Source organism: Ursus arctos, unplaced genomic scaffold, assembly GCF_023065955.2.
Source record: "Ursus arctos isolate Adak ecotype North America unplaced genomic scaffold, UrsArc2.0 scaffold_25, whole genome shotgun sequence".
Classification (NCBI taxonomy): domain Eukaryota; kingdom Metazoa; phylum Chordata; class Mammalia; order Carnivora; family Ursidae; genus Ursus; species Ursus arctos.
In genome coordinates this window covers 4,878,342-4,893,257 of record NW_026622930.1, presented here as the reverse complement: position 1 = coordinate 4,893,257, position 14,916 = coordinate 4,878,342, and the positions used below count along the sequence as shown (strand labels likewise).

The following is a 14,916-nucleotide window of genomic DNA, read 5'->3' as shown; positions in this document are numbered from 1 at the left end:
GGATTATGGGAATTGTTTCTTTGTGTTGAGATTTCATTTTTTAATTTAATTTTATTTATTTTATTTTTCTCCTACAGGGACCAATAATATACTGCTTTTGAAATAAGGAAAGAATTAAACTTAATTTTGGAAGAAAGAGTCCTTCTTTGGTTCTCACAATTAACCAAATCAAACTTTTATGGGTTTATAGGAGAGAAAAAAAATGCAGCTGTCCCCTGAGCTGTTCTTCAAGTCTCTGAGAGCCTTCGCCCACGTGCTGCCCTGGGGGCAAGGCGCTCTCGAGCGGTGCAGATGATGGACTCAGGTAAGCACTCAGAGCTCAGCTTTGTGAGAATGGCTTCCGGCAGGTGAGGGAGCCTAGTCAAAGCCCACAGTTTGCAGCTCGCCAGCTAATTCCCTACTTTACAGATGATAAAATTAGACAGAGGGGCATTCTCAAATCTGTGAATGGCCAAAAGCTGCAAGTCCTATGACGCCCTAAGCCAAGCGCCTATAGGGTTACTATACTGAAGTAAATAAAGTAAGGTGCATGGGCAAGAAGGACTGTCAAGTGCTGAGACTAAAAATTTTTTTTTTTAAAGATTTCATTTATTTGAGAGAGAGTGAGTGAGAGAGGAGCAGGGGGAGGGGCACAGGGAGAGGGAGAAAGAGACTCCCATCAAGACCTGAGCCGAAGGCAGATGCTTAACTGACTGAGTCACCCAGTTGCCCCAAGATAAAAAGTTTTGATTTAAGATCAACAAAATTGGTAAACCTTGAGCTAAAGTGACCAAGAGGGGAAAAAAAATGAAGACTCTACCAAAGTCAGGAATGAAAAAAGGGACATTACTACTGATTTTACAGGAATAAAAAGGATTACAAAGGAATACTAGGAACAAGCGTATGCCCACAACCCTGATGAAAAAGACCAATTATTGGAGAGAAACAACTAGCAAACTGACTCCAAAAGAAAGAGAAAATCTGAACGGATCTATAACAAAGAAATTGAAGTAGCAATCAAAAAATGATCCACAAAGAAAAGCCTGGGACCAGATGGCTTCATGGTGAATTTTATCAAATATTAAAAAACAATTAACAGGGGTGCTGGGTGGTGCAGTCAGTTAAACATCTGACTTGATTTCGGCTCAGGTCATGATCTCGGGGTCCTGGGGTTGGGCCCTGTGTCAGGCTCAGCGGGGAATCTGTTTGTCCCTCTCCCTCTGCTCCTCCCCCCTGGCTCATGCTCTCTCCATCTCTAAAATGAATGGATAAATCCTTAAAAAAAAATTAACAACAATCCTTCATAAATCCTCCCAAAAAAATTGAAGAGGGATTACCTGCAAACTTATCCCGAGGCCAGGATATCCTGACACCCCAAGCAAAGACATCAACAGAAAACTACAGACCCTTATGAATACAGACAAAAACATCCTCAGCAACTCACACACCAAATCCAGCAACAAGTAAAAAGGATGATACACCATGATCAAGTGGGATTTGTCCCAGGCATGCAAAGTTGGTTCAACTTACAAAAATGCATCAATGTGATACACTATATTACATAGAAGACAAAATCACATGATTATCTCAACGGATGCAGAAAAAGAGTTTGACAAAATCTAACATCTTAGTCGTTAAGCGTCTGCCTTCAGCTCAGGTCATGATCCCAGCGTTCCAGGATCGAGCCCCACAGTGGGAAGCCTGCTTCTCCCTCTCCCACTCCCCTTGCTTGTGTTCCCTCTCTCACCAAATAAATAAAAAAAAAGGAATAAGGCAAGGATACCTGCTGTTACCACTCCTATTCAACACTGTATTAGAAGTTCCAGCCAGAGCAATTAGGCAAGAAAAAAGAAATCCAAATTGGAAAGGAAGGAGTCAAATTACCTTCATTCTTAGGAGACATGATTCTACACACAGAAAATTCTAGAGAACCCTCAAAAAAAGAAAAAAACCTATTAGGGCTAATAAATGAAGTAAAGCTGCAGGATTTAAGATCAATAGACAAAAATCAGTTGTATTTCTATAGAGAAGTGAGATAATTGTGATTTATAGTAAGAAATATATATTTGGTTTTTGTCACAGAGCTCCTAAAGTCCATGGAATTTCCTAAGTGATAAGAGGCATAAATGTGACATTCATGTAACAAAGCCCCTTTCAACCACACCTGAGTTTATGTTAATAAGGTGACTTTTACAAAGTCCCTAGGTAACCTAAGGATGGGGACTGGTTGCCAGGGGAACCAACCCTAATTAGAGGTTGGTACTTATCAGACCCTTTCCCCACAAAAGGGGCTGCAGATTGAGCTTAATCACTAATGATTACGCCTATGTAATGAAGCCCCTGTACAACACCAAAAGGATGTGGTCTGGAGAGCTTCTGGTCGGTGAACATGTGCACGTGTGGGGAGAGTAGCGCACGTGGAGAGGGCGTGGAACCTCCAAACCTTCCTAAAGACCTTGTTCTCTGCATGTCTTCCATTTGCCTGTTCCTGAGTTATGTCCTTTCATAATAAACCAGTAATCCTGTAAGTAAATGGTTTTCCTGAGTTATGTGAACCACTTCAGCAAATTAATAAACCCCAGGAGGGGACTGTGGGAACCTCTGATTTATAGCTGGTCAGTCAGAAGCACAGGTGACAACCTGGACTTGTGATTGGCATCTAAGTAGGCTGGGGGGCACTCTTTATGGACTGACCCCTTAACTCATGGGACCCAACGTTATGCCCACAATCTAACAAAAGAAGTACGAGACTTATAAACTGAACGCTATAAAACACCACTGGAAAGAAACTATGGCCCTGAGTGGAAAGACATTCTATGTGCATGGATTGGAAGATTTAACATTTTAAGATGCAACACTCCCTAAACTGATGGATTCAGTGCAATCCCTATCAAAATCCCAGTTTTTTCTTTTTTTTTTTTGCAGAAATTAGCAAGCTAATCCTAAAATAACTCAGGAAGGCAAGGGACCCAGAACAGGCAAAATAATCTTGAAAAGAAGAATAAAGCTGGAGAACTCAAACTTTCCAATGTCAAAACTTAGTACAAAACCACAGTAATCAAGACTATTTAGTAAGTTTAAATAACCCTTAAATGTATGGTCAACTGATTTTCAACAAGGGTGCCAAGAAAATTCAATTAGGGGCAAAGCAGTCTTCAGAAAATGGTGTTGGGACGAGATATCCACATGCAAAAAACATGAAGTTGGACCCTACTTCACACCATATAAAAAATTAACTCAAAATGAATCAGAGACCTTAATGTAAGAGCCAAAATCATAAAACTCTTGGAAGAAAAAACAGATGCAAATCTTCATAATCTTGGATTAGGCAATAATTTTTAGATATGACACTAAAAGCAAAAGAAACCAAAGGGAAAAAATGGATTTCATAAAAATCAGAAAGTTTTGTGTTTCAAAGGACACTGTCAATAAAGTAAAAAGACGATCTGTATTACAGAAGTAATCATTTGCAAACTGTGTATCTGGTAAGAAACCAGCATCCAGAATAAAGAACTATTATAACAATAATATAAAGACAAACAACTTAATTAAAAAGCAGGCAAAGGATCAGAACAGATATGCTCCACCGAAGAATATATAAAAATAGGCAGGTGGGCCCTTGAGTGGCTCAGTTGGTTAAGCGTCTGACTCTTGGTTTCAGCTCAGATCATGATCTCAGGGTCCTGGGATAGAGCCCTGCATGGGGCTCCCCGCTCAACAGGGAGTCCACTTGAGATTCTCTCTCCCCCTCTCTCTTTCCCTCTGCCCCTCCTCCTCCTGCTTCTCTTTCTCTTTTTCAAATAATAAATCTAAAAAAAAAAAAAAAAAGAAAAAAGGTGGGGGCAGCAGTTGGGGGGAAAATACATAAAAATAGCTAATGAGCACATGAAAAGATGTTCAATGTCATGAATTATTAAGGAAATATAAATCAAAACACAATAAATAACCACTTCATACCTATTAGAATGGCTATAAAAAAACACAAAGTAGGAAACAGTAAGTGTTGGTGAGGGTGTGACCTGGGACCCTTCTCTGTGCATTGTTGGTGGGGATGCAAAATGACAGCCACCGTGACAGCAGCTTGGCAGTTCCTCAGAAAATCCTAGAGCTACCTTACGATGCAGCAATTCTGTTCCCACCAAGAGAAATGGAAACACATGTCCACACAGAAACTTGTACACAAATGTTCAGAGCAGCACTACTGAGAACCAAAAAGTGAAAATAACCCAAATGCCCAGCAACTGATAAGTGGATAAACAAAAAAATGGGATGTATCTATTCTGTGGAACACTATTCAGGTATAAAAGGGAGGGAAGTATGAACACATGCCACCACACGGTGGAACCTTGAAAACACAATGGTTGCCAGTGGTTTGTGAGGACTGGGGTATGGGGGAGTGACTGTTCAGGGGGACTGGGTTTCTTCCTGGAGTGGTGAGAATGTTCTGGAATTAGACAGTGGTGGTGATGGCTGTACAACCTTATGAATATACTAAAGACCACTTTAAAAATGTGAATTGTATACTTTAAAAACGTGAATTAAGTCTTAATGAAGGTAAAAAGCTTTGATCATATTCTGTTCAGAAGGAGGGCTGAGCAGGGTTTGGAGTTTTCTGCACATGACATTTGAAGTGTTCTGGCAGGCTGCCAAGTTCTGTCCTGTGTGTGCTCTCCCATAACCGTGCAGAGCAAGCAGAACAGAACCACCCTACCATGGACAATAAAATGGGCTAACCTGTGGGTTGGGTATGGCAAGAACACTTTTGGAACCTGCCCATTTTCTGATTGTTATCTGCACAGAATTTATAGTCTAGGGTAGGGATAGTCTCTTCCAGGTACACTCTGTTAGTTTCTCTTTTGATAGGGTTTATCAGTGGGCCAGTACAATAGCAGGAAGAGGGCACGGGATTTCAGGAAGCCACTGCTTATCGCGTGGGAAATGTTCAACTTGGACATATTAATCTCTTTTGTCTCTATGACCTGATTTATAGAGCATAATCTGGCATGAATCTCATCTGCTGTGTATGTGACCTCTACTTTGTGAAGTGAACAGTTCATAAATGAACAAAGTAAGGGTCTGAGGGTGAAGGGACAGGGCATGAACCCACAGCCAGTTATGGACAGAAGGTGGACCCCAATCTTCAGATGGTTGGCTATCACTGTCCCCATAGGAGCAGGCAGCTTGAGGGAAGAGCCTCCAAATCATGTCTGGAATTCAAAGGAGAGGAGGGCGGGAAGCCCCTGACCTGTGTGAGAAGAAGATGCCCCTGCGCAGGAAGCGGTGTGGTTTCTGCCCCGTGGCTCGCTCTATCCGGTTTACCAGCTCCTTGTCGATTTTACTGCTTCCAAACCGAACTGGAAAAAAGAAAAATTGGGACAAAGGAGATATGGCCATCTTAGGTGGTGTGAGGTTTGGTGATCGGATATTACTGAAGGGGAAAAACTAGTGTATTGTATACAATCTTAAAGAACCCAGACTCTTTGGGCCTTCTGCTCCCAGTCCCTTCTCTCAACCCAAAGTCAAATGTCTTTCATGGTAATAAGGACAGCTGAGATCACAACCAGCAAAACAGGCAACAAATGATAGAATAAAATGCTGTTCTGACGGGAAACATATCCAGAATTCAGTCTGGCTAGCAACTTTTCACATCTCCCCTCCCCAGTTGCTTACTAAAGTATAATTTGTGGACACTGACACCATAATTTTACTATTCTTTAATTGCTGCATTGAATTAACATGTCTTCAAACGAATTTTCCCTCATTGATGGTCTATACTTAAATTATGGAAAATGGCTTTTGACTTTGATAAAAACATCTCAGTAATGCCTCTTCACTGGTGATTACCAGTCATCCCAGAGTAAGGACTTCTGTGAGCAGGAAGCCCCGCAAGGAGGGGCTTGCCAGTAGCCACCTGTCCCGTGAGGAATCCCCCTTCTTAAGGTGACTTCCAGCTTTTTAGGTCCACAGTCAGTATCACTGGAAGAGAGACTTAGGTAATCCATTCCTGACTTTAACCACTGAGAGGTGACTGAAATGAGTGCAAAGACGCCATTCTAATAGACCTTTCCTCAAGTTCTGAATCTGCAAGAAAAGGAAGAAACTTCTACTAAGCTGTCTACTATAGATTGTTATTTTGAAGTAAGTTTCACACTGTTATTCAAGTTAAAAAGAACGCTTTGGGAATGTATTGCATGACCAAAAGATTTTAGGATCTATTTTCTTCTTGGCATTGAAGCTTGACTGGGTTTATAATTCAAAATAAAAAAACACCAATGGGATCAACTCAAGGGAATCACTTGTGTCAGTTGGGGCTGCTCCCAGGACATACCAATGAGCTTGTCATAGTCAATGCCCTTGGCACTGCTTGTCTGTACTGTCCACGGGTCCACAAAATCCTCCTCAGCTTCTGCGGCGTCCATGCCACTATCACTGCCAGATGCCAGGTTCCCTGGAGGGCAGTCGGCCTTGTAGTCCTCCCCCACGGTGGCTTTGTAGCTCATTTTCAATGATAACAACATCTTTACTGCAGAATCAATTTCATCCTGGACAAAGGAAATGAGGATGAAGGCTAAAAATACCACCGTAGCGAATATTTTGCTAAACGTGACTGCTATGACGTGGCAGGCACAGTGCTAAATGCCCTCACACTCATTCCCTCCTTAGCCTCACCACACCCCTCGGAGGCAGGCAGCACTGTCACTGTGCTGTTCCAGCTGAAGACTCTGAGACTCAGAGAGGCAAAGGAGCTTGCCCATGGACACACACCAAGTCATGGGCCTGAATGTCTTATTTTTGTGCTGTTCTAGTGCTATGGATTACTACCACAAACACTGTGGGACAAATGGACATAACACACTGTTATTTATGACACAGTAAATATGCTAAAGATTTCTCAAACACCACTGATGCCAGAGAACATGTATGACAAGCTCCCCGGACTGAATATAAGGAATTCTACGTCGGACCTTGTTTTTACGTTCTACGCAGTTGAGATGAGTATTTGTGGAAGCCTAAATAAAGCCACTGAGGACAGTAACAGCAACTCTAGACATCAGGGAAGCAGATAAAGGCAAGGAAAAGCACAGGCTTTCAAGTCCTAAATTAAGGAGGGATGTAGTGGGAAATAGTTGTATTACTGTATTTTGGAGTCTTATCAAGCTGTCCAAAGTGTTTGCATACTAAGTGTTTAAAAATAAGCATGAGAAAAACAAATGTAAAAATATATCCTTGGGTACCCTAGAAATCTGGTAGAGACCTCCTGCTCCAGAAGCCCACACGAGCCACCCATGAAGGCTGGCCTCTGGAAGAGCAGGCCCAATTAGGCAGGTTAGTCATGCTATGCCCCAAAGCTCTGCTCCTGTAACTGGCCTTGCTGGATTAGATCACAAAGAATACACAGGCCAATTTGCTTGCCAAAGGAAGTACAAACATTCCCACTTAGAGCGTACACATCATGTTCTATGAAGCGGGCTTCCTAAGTGGAGAGACACATCACCAACCTCCATTCGGAGGGAACGGCTGTGTCAGATGCGGCCCCGGAGCCACAGAGAACTGTCACTGCGGGGCGCTTCTGCACACGTGGATTTCTGTTTCCAACTCTGAAACTACCTGGAATTCATTATTACAATGAATTAGAATGGTGGGCTCAGTAACTCCGTGGATATACCTCCCATAAGAGATAGGGTATTTGCCCGGGAGGGATAGGTAAGTATGTTTTACTCATTTCTGCAGTGCCTAAACTCAGTGCAACAAATGTTTAGCAAGCATGATTTATTGAATTATCCGTGGGAAGAATGAGCCTGCTTTGAAGTACACTTTGGTCAATACCCTTTTTTTAAAAAAAAATATTTTATTTATTTGACAGAGAGAGACAGCCAGCGAGAGAGGGAACACAAGCAGGGGGAGTTGGGAGAGGGAGAGGAAGAAGCAGGCTTCCAGCGGAGGAGCCTGATGTGGGGCTCGATCCCAGAACGCTGGGATCACGCCCTGAGCTGAAGGCAGACGCTTAATGACTGTGCCACCCAGGCACCCCTAGTCAATACCCTTTTATCACTGGCTATGTTGACATTTCATACTCTATTTGCTCTAACTCTGTTTACAACTAGGAGGCTCTTTGGAAGTCACACATTTAACCAGTGTCCCTGCTCGAAAACTGTCTGTAGTCTAGAGTGCGATTTAAATGGACAGATAAGCTTGCCTTGTCTATCTTCTTGTTCCCAATCTAACATGGACCAGAACACTCAAACAGGATTTAGAAGCTGATGTTCTGGCAGAGGAAAAAACAAAACAAAACAAAGACTATGTACAATCTGATTTTATCTAAAGTTCCAACACAGGGAGAACGATCTATGGTGGAGGCCTAGGGTGGAGGGTAGAGCAGTGACTGAAGGGGCCTGAGGATGGCTTCCAGATGCTCCTATCTTGTTTCTGGATCTGGACGCTGGTTACGCAGTTGTGGTCATTTTGTGAAAATTCAGTAAGCTGATTATGAGCTCTATACCTTTCTGAATAAATGATGCAGTTCAATGTAAAAAGTTTACTTTGGGTGCCTACGTGGCTCAGTTAACCATCTGCCTTCAGCTCAGGTCATGATCCCAGTGTCCTGGGACTGAGTCCTGCATCGGGATCCCTGCTCAGCGGGGAGTCTGCTTCTCCTTCTACCCGCCCCCCGCCCCACCACTTGTGATCTCCCCTCTCTCTCACACTCTCTCAAATAAAATCTTAAAAAAAAAAAAAGTTTATTGTAAAGTAAAAGAACAAGAAAAAAGGCTCTGCTCTCTGTCTTAACCTCTGTGAACCAGTGTCAGCTCCTGAGTCCTGCCCAAACTGCTCATGCCCCTGGCTACAGTCTCTCCCTAGATTCTGACCTATCCCCCCAGGAGACACCCTGCTTTTTGGCGAGCTGTTACTGAAAGCAGGAGGTCTTATTCCCTCAGTAGATAGAGCAAAGAAGTACGCTGAGGACCACAGCTGAAACACATGGCAGAGATAGCTGGAGAAAGAGCCCACGGTGCCCTCACTGTATCAGAGTTCCCAAAGTGGCTCTAGTAATTCACTTTGCATAAAGTGAATTTCTAAAATATCAGGTGCTTCTGTTGTAACACATTCCAGGGTCGAATTTACTTCTGAATATTCATCATTTAACTCCGACTTTATCATGCAACCTCTGCTCTCTCTTGTTGAGAGTCAGCTGACTGCATAAGTCAAAGAACACACTTGGAAGAGTAATTCTAAACTGTTAAGAAGTACTGCTTGTTTAATAATGAACATAACTGGAGATCACTAAGAACTGCTAACTAAAAACACTTACTAAGTGTTACTCGAACTTAATGTTACATCAACACTGATACCACTGTCAAGTTTCCCAAAAATGGGTTTAAAGAGCAAATGATTAACATTTGGGTCCTTTATTTATTTCAGATTTTTAAAAAATAACTTAGTCTCATCCACTGAGTCCTATCTGATGTATAAACTTCTTCCTGTGATTAACCAACTCCTTTTTTGAGATATCACTTTCTTTCAGTACTATTTATTTCTTTTAACGTGGAATGGAGTATTTGGGGTCCAAAGAGTCAAGGTAAACTGCCAGGATGGGTGGGAGATGGTTGACCCCCATCTGGGGAGGACCCGGGGGGGGGGGTTCTGAAAAGGAGACAACAGGGGTTGGAAGTGATGGATGAGGAAGTGATGGAGATGAAGGAGCTGAGTGACCTAAGAGTGGAGGCACTGCAGAATACAAGGCAGTGCTCACGTGCATTAAAGATGCAGACGGCACGGATTACACTTCTGAAACATCCTGCAACAACAGCAGAGAGACCTTTCAGAAAGGCACAACCTCAAGAGGACGCCAGCAACAAGATTTTGGAAGCTATAGAGTTGCGGGATGCCTGGCCATGGACCGAGCAGAACAAACGGGAGGATGTCATGCAAACACTGGAATTACGCTGCTAGGAGTCCCGGGACTGGGGCATCCGTGGAAGTGAAGGTGAATGTGGGCTATGAAACAGGGGCACAGGTGGAAATTCCGTTTAAGAAGCAGCTGCTTGGCTCTCCACCCCTGTCCCCCCTCCCCAGCCAGAGATCCTGTGCCAGGGAGGTCAGGTTACAAGTTTCTAGACTGGGGGAGCTCTGCACAGCAGGGGCGGGGGCAATGCACTGGGAGCAGGGAAGGTCAGGGATGGCCACACAGCCCAGCTCCTCTGTCCCACAGAGAACATCAGAAAAACCAGCATCAAGATCTCAGAGATAAAAGAATACTTATTGTACCTAAGAAACGAGAATGGAGTATAATGAAGAAAGGAACATTCAGAAAGCAAATGAGCTCATGGAAGTTAAAAATAACAGGATAAATGAAAAGCAACTAGAGGATTAGAAGTGGAGGAAGGGGCACCTGGTGAGGAGCTTACTTATATTAAAAAAAAAAAAAAGGGCAACATAAGAAGTTGAGGAAATATACCTGAAAGAACAACAACAAGAAAACAAAATGGAAAGCACAAGTCAAAAAATAAAAGCAGAAGATAAGTTTCTGGGGGGAAAAAAATCCACAAACAGAGAAAACAGGAGAGAAGAAATCAGAAACAACAGAATTTCTCAGAATAAGGCTTGCAAGTTTCTAGTTAGAAAGGATGTACTCATCCCAAGAAATTTCAGAACACTGGAACAAAGAGATCTTCGAGCAAATTTCCAGAGACAAAACAAGGGAACGGCCTCTGGCTTCTCCACAGCAACCCAGGGAGCTAGGTGAAGATAGACCACTGGCTTCCGAATTCCGTGAAAAAAATCACTTCCCCCCTAGAATTCCATACCCACCCTTGCTTATCAATCAAATATTACATAAAGATACTTTCAGACATGCAAGATCTCCCTAAATTATTTATTTGGCATGAATTTTTTCAGAGACCACTGGAGGATTTGCTCTGTCAAGAGAGTAAACAAAGGAGGAGTGAGACAGGATTAGGAAACAGAGACCCAACAGGGAGGTGAGGGGAGGGCCTAAGGTGGGCAGTGTGGATGGTGAGAGTAAGCAGTCTGTCTGAGCAGATGGAGGTCCTGGGAGAGACCTTTTGGAGATGAGCTGCAGACTGGTTGATGTGAGTGCCTCGGGAGGAGATTCACCTAACTGGAGGAGGCCTGGAGAGTTACTGCCATTAGTACACAAAAACATAGAGCCGACAGGAATTAAGACAAATACCAACTCCAGCGCAGGAAAGGAAAAACACTCATATTCTACTCAATGGGTCAGACGTCAGTAGCATTTATGCAGTCAGAAGAGCATCAATGCTGACACTGTGACATGCATGGGACATCAGAGGGATGAAGTGTTGACAGAAGTGTTAACTCATCTTCCACACTTAAAGCCCCAAACTTGAATATCAACAAGGAGCAATATAAAAGTGTGATTCTGAGAGAGAATCAGCTGAAAGGACTGAAATGTTCATTTCTGGGAACAGGCAGGGTGGATGACTGCTGGATTCCAGTGGCTTTTCTTTAGACTACATGCATCAATGAAGGAGAAAATGAATTTACAGTTATAGCCAAAATACCTCAGTTATTGAGGGAACAGAGTCTTGAGAACAGTTTGTTCTGGGTAACATGACCTCAGACTTGGCCCAGATGCACGTGTAGAGAACCCAACAAAACCACATACCTTCGACGCCTTTCCAGCTTTGAGGGACCGCACAAGTTCCCCCTGAGCTGCTATGTTGTTGAACAGTTCCAGCGGGGAGGCACACCCCTGCTCGCCGTTGGGCATGTCTGCCATCTCCTGGACCTAGGTTTACAGCTGGCTAGGAGGTTGGAAGATTTGCTCCGTGGTCCAGACAAAACTGTAGGGAAGAAGGGGGAGAAGAGAGTGGGAAGGGAGGGAGGGATTGATTAACAAGCCGTTGCAGCTGTTTTACCTTTCCTGCATCTACCTAGTCCTTCGTCTTTCCAAAAAGGTTGGAGAGGAGTTAAAATAAAGGACACGGATAAAATAACATTAATAAAAGTATAAGCAGAAATTTGGGGCCATGAAAAAGGAGAAGAGAGGACGAACAGATGCCAGTCATGAGGACTGAAGGAACTGCTAGGACTCACTGGGGGCAGGAGCCCTCCGACTAAGACCAAGTGTGCCTCAGCCAGTTCCCAGCACCCAGGGGAGACTCATGTTTGTGCATGGAGCAAGTACCAAAGTGCTTTAACAAATTTAAGTTCACCAGTGCTAAAAACATTTGGCAGACTGCAATTTACTCTTTATCTTAATTGTACTGGGGATGAGTCCCACGCCCTTGTAGCCATAGCCAACAGGTCACTGAGCAAATGGCTCCTTCTGCTGGCCAGCTGGTCTGTTCTCAGATTAAACAAGGTCTGGAGTGAGGACAAGGCCTTATCTAAGATGAGGGTAAGGCCTTATTTGTTCTGGGATCCAAATGAGAAAAAGAAGGATATATAGCCTGTCCATTCTACACGCTGTCTTACTATTGCAGCCCTCTGAAAAAGGTGTACCTGCACCTTTTATCATTTGTTACTTTTAACCTTGAAGAAGGTGGGACACAGGGCAGGCCACCTGATGCTGCCTTGGAGCAGAGACTGGCCACAATCAGTTTCCTCTTGGGTCAGTTACTTCCCCTTTCTGAATGTCAGCTTCCTCGTCTAGAGAGTGGCACAATTAGGATCCTTTTCAGCTACCTCAAGGGCTGCTATGAGCAGAAATGAGGAGAAACTAGAAGGAAGCATTCCATAAACTGTAAAGCAAGATATAAATCCATTATGAGTATTATTTGTTAGGACTCCAGGGCTTGGCCGAACCCCAGCTCTGTTTACAACTTCCCACTAGGCCCTGAACGAGGAGAGGACAATGACAATGGGCTGGGCCAGGGCAACCAACCTCCAGCACCTCCACACCTGTTTTTCTTAACACCTTAACATCCATTCACTGAAGCCTCACAGCAACCCTGGGAGAGAGATCTGTTGTCTCCATTTCACAGATGAGCAAACTGAGGCACAGAGAGGTTACAGAACTTCCTCGAGATAACACAAGTGGAAGGGATGGGATACAAACTCAGGCAGCTACAGCTCACCCTCTCCAACACTGTCCTACACGTTACTTAACTGTGAGGAGTCTCAGCCTCTCAAGTGTAAAGTGGGACTGACGGTAACACCACCTGCGGGACTGCTGTGGGGATGGAGAGTCATGGCACAGGTAAATAACCAGTCCAGGATGGCATTGGTCCCACTGGTAGTTTGTTTTTACTATTTTGTTAAATGTTTAAGAAGGATGTAAATTTTACCTAGATTAATCTTCATATAAATCAATGACAGCATAATACTGAAACCAGGATGAGACAGTAACCAGTTTCTTTTCCCTCCTTGCTGAGAATCACTTCAATTCCCAGAAAAAGGAAGCTGGGTGAAATAAATACTTCAGATAACAAAGCTCACAGTTTAGGGAGGCCTTAAAGAAGGAATGCGGAAGAACCTCTGACTAGCACTGGAGAGGAAAAACACCCAGGCCGTATCAAATTATAATCAAAGGGATGAAAATTACTTCTAGCCACAAATGATCAAACATCACGTCCAGTTCTTTTACACATGATCCCAAATTTGTCTAACCTTCAAAGTTGGATGGCTTGGTATATGCTCTGTGTTAGCAGATGAGATGACTCAGGGAAGTCAGGACAGCCCCCTGAGGTGCCACTGCCAGTGTAGCTAAGCCAGGATCTGACCCCAAAGCCCTCCTAAACCATGTGTTCTCTCAGCATTCCAGCTGCTCCCCCTGCCTGGAATGTGATACTCTCCCCTATCCGCCTGCAGACTGCAGGTTATTTTACTAATTCAGACCTCAGCTCTTCTCTGCAGCCTTTCCTGATTCCTGCACCTCTGCGGCCAAGCTGATCGACTGGTCGGAGATCCCCAACATTCTGTTAGTAACCTGATGACGGCACTCACACGGCATTTAGTTATTCATGTCTTTTCCACCAGACAGTGAAAGCAAGCCCTGGGTTTTACTTTTTCATGTGCCTCTAATGCCTGATACACAGCAACTTATCAACAAACATGTACTGAATTTATCGATCTCATAAGTCACCCAGTTCAATGTTCCCTCTCAAGTTTATATCCTCTCATGTTATCTTTGCAAGTGCCTGTTCCAGCTTAAGGTGGATTTTCACCCACGTGGACTTGACAAAGGCTCATTTTTAGCATCTTGCCACTGTGCTGAGCCTGCTGGGATTTGGGAAGGGCCAGGCTGACTATGGTGCCTTCTCCAGGTCTCAAACCCCACGTCTGGTTTCTTTACCCACTGCTAGCATCTGCCTACCATCCTGGTCGCTCTCTTTGGAATTCCCTTGGGTTTATCCCTATCCTTCCAAAAGTGTGGTACCTAGCATAGAAGGGGACGAGTGACAGCAGTAAGGTTCTGAAGTCTGCGAGTATAACCAAAAGCATTAGCCTTAAAAATTCCTAAAGGAAGTACCAGGTACAATAACTGGGTGTGCCTTGGACTGATAATCTCCCCCTGCAATGGGACAGGTAACTGAAGAGGCTGAGCTAGACGAATGGGGCCTGCACTTAGGGTCCCTGTTGTAGGGAAGTATATGTTTTCCCAAAGCAGAATTCCATTTGAGAAGCACATGGAAGCCAAAACTGATGAGGAAACAGCAAGTAAGGTCTCCTCGCTCTCATGATCAAGAGGCAAACGGTGCATGGGACCCATCCACATGATAAATCTTGTGCACGTGTGTGTATGTGTGTGTGATGCAACCTCTTGAAAGACAGGAAATCAGGGGCGTCTGGGTGGCTCAGTTGTTAGGCGTCTGCTTTTGGCTCAGGTCATGATCCCGGGGGTCCTGGGATCAAGCCTCGCTTTGGGCTCCTTGCTCAGTGGGGGGCCTGCTTCTCTCCTACTCCCCCTGCTTCTGTTCCCTCTCTTGCTGCGTCTCTGTCAAATAAATAAAA

The 14,916-nt window shown here is 43.9% G+C and overlaps 1 protein-coding gene across 6 annotated transcripts in view; it reads right to left on the bottom strand.

Moving 5' to 3' along the window:
• WARS1 (tryptophanyl-tRNA synthetase 1) overlaps window positions 1–14,916 on the bottom strand; it is a 32,103-nt gene that overhangs the window by 14,515 nt on the left and 2,672 nt on the right. For 3 of the 6 annotated variants that reach the window (XM_026515306.4, XM_044389931.3, XM_026515307.4), the window contains 3 exons: window positions 11,627–11,804; window positions 6,308–6,521; window positions 5,225–5,333 (listed from right to left, as the gene is read on the bottom strand). In XM_026515306.4, coding sequence (XP_026371091.1) covers window positions 5,225–5,333; window positions 6,308–6,521; window positions 11,627–11,740 — 437 coding nt within the window. In that variant the 5' untranslated portion in view covers window positions 11,741–11,804. Of the gene's footprint in view, window positions 1–5,224; window positions 5,334–6,307; window positions 6,522–11,626; window positions 11,805–12,495; window positions 12,705–14,916 lie in introns of all 6 variants that reach the window. The other 3 variants (XM_044389933.3, XM_057318674.1, XM_057318673.1) reach the window with 2 other exon arrangements.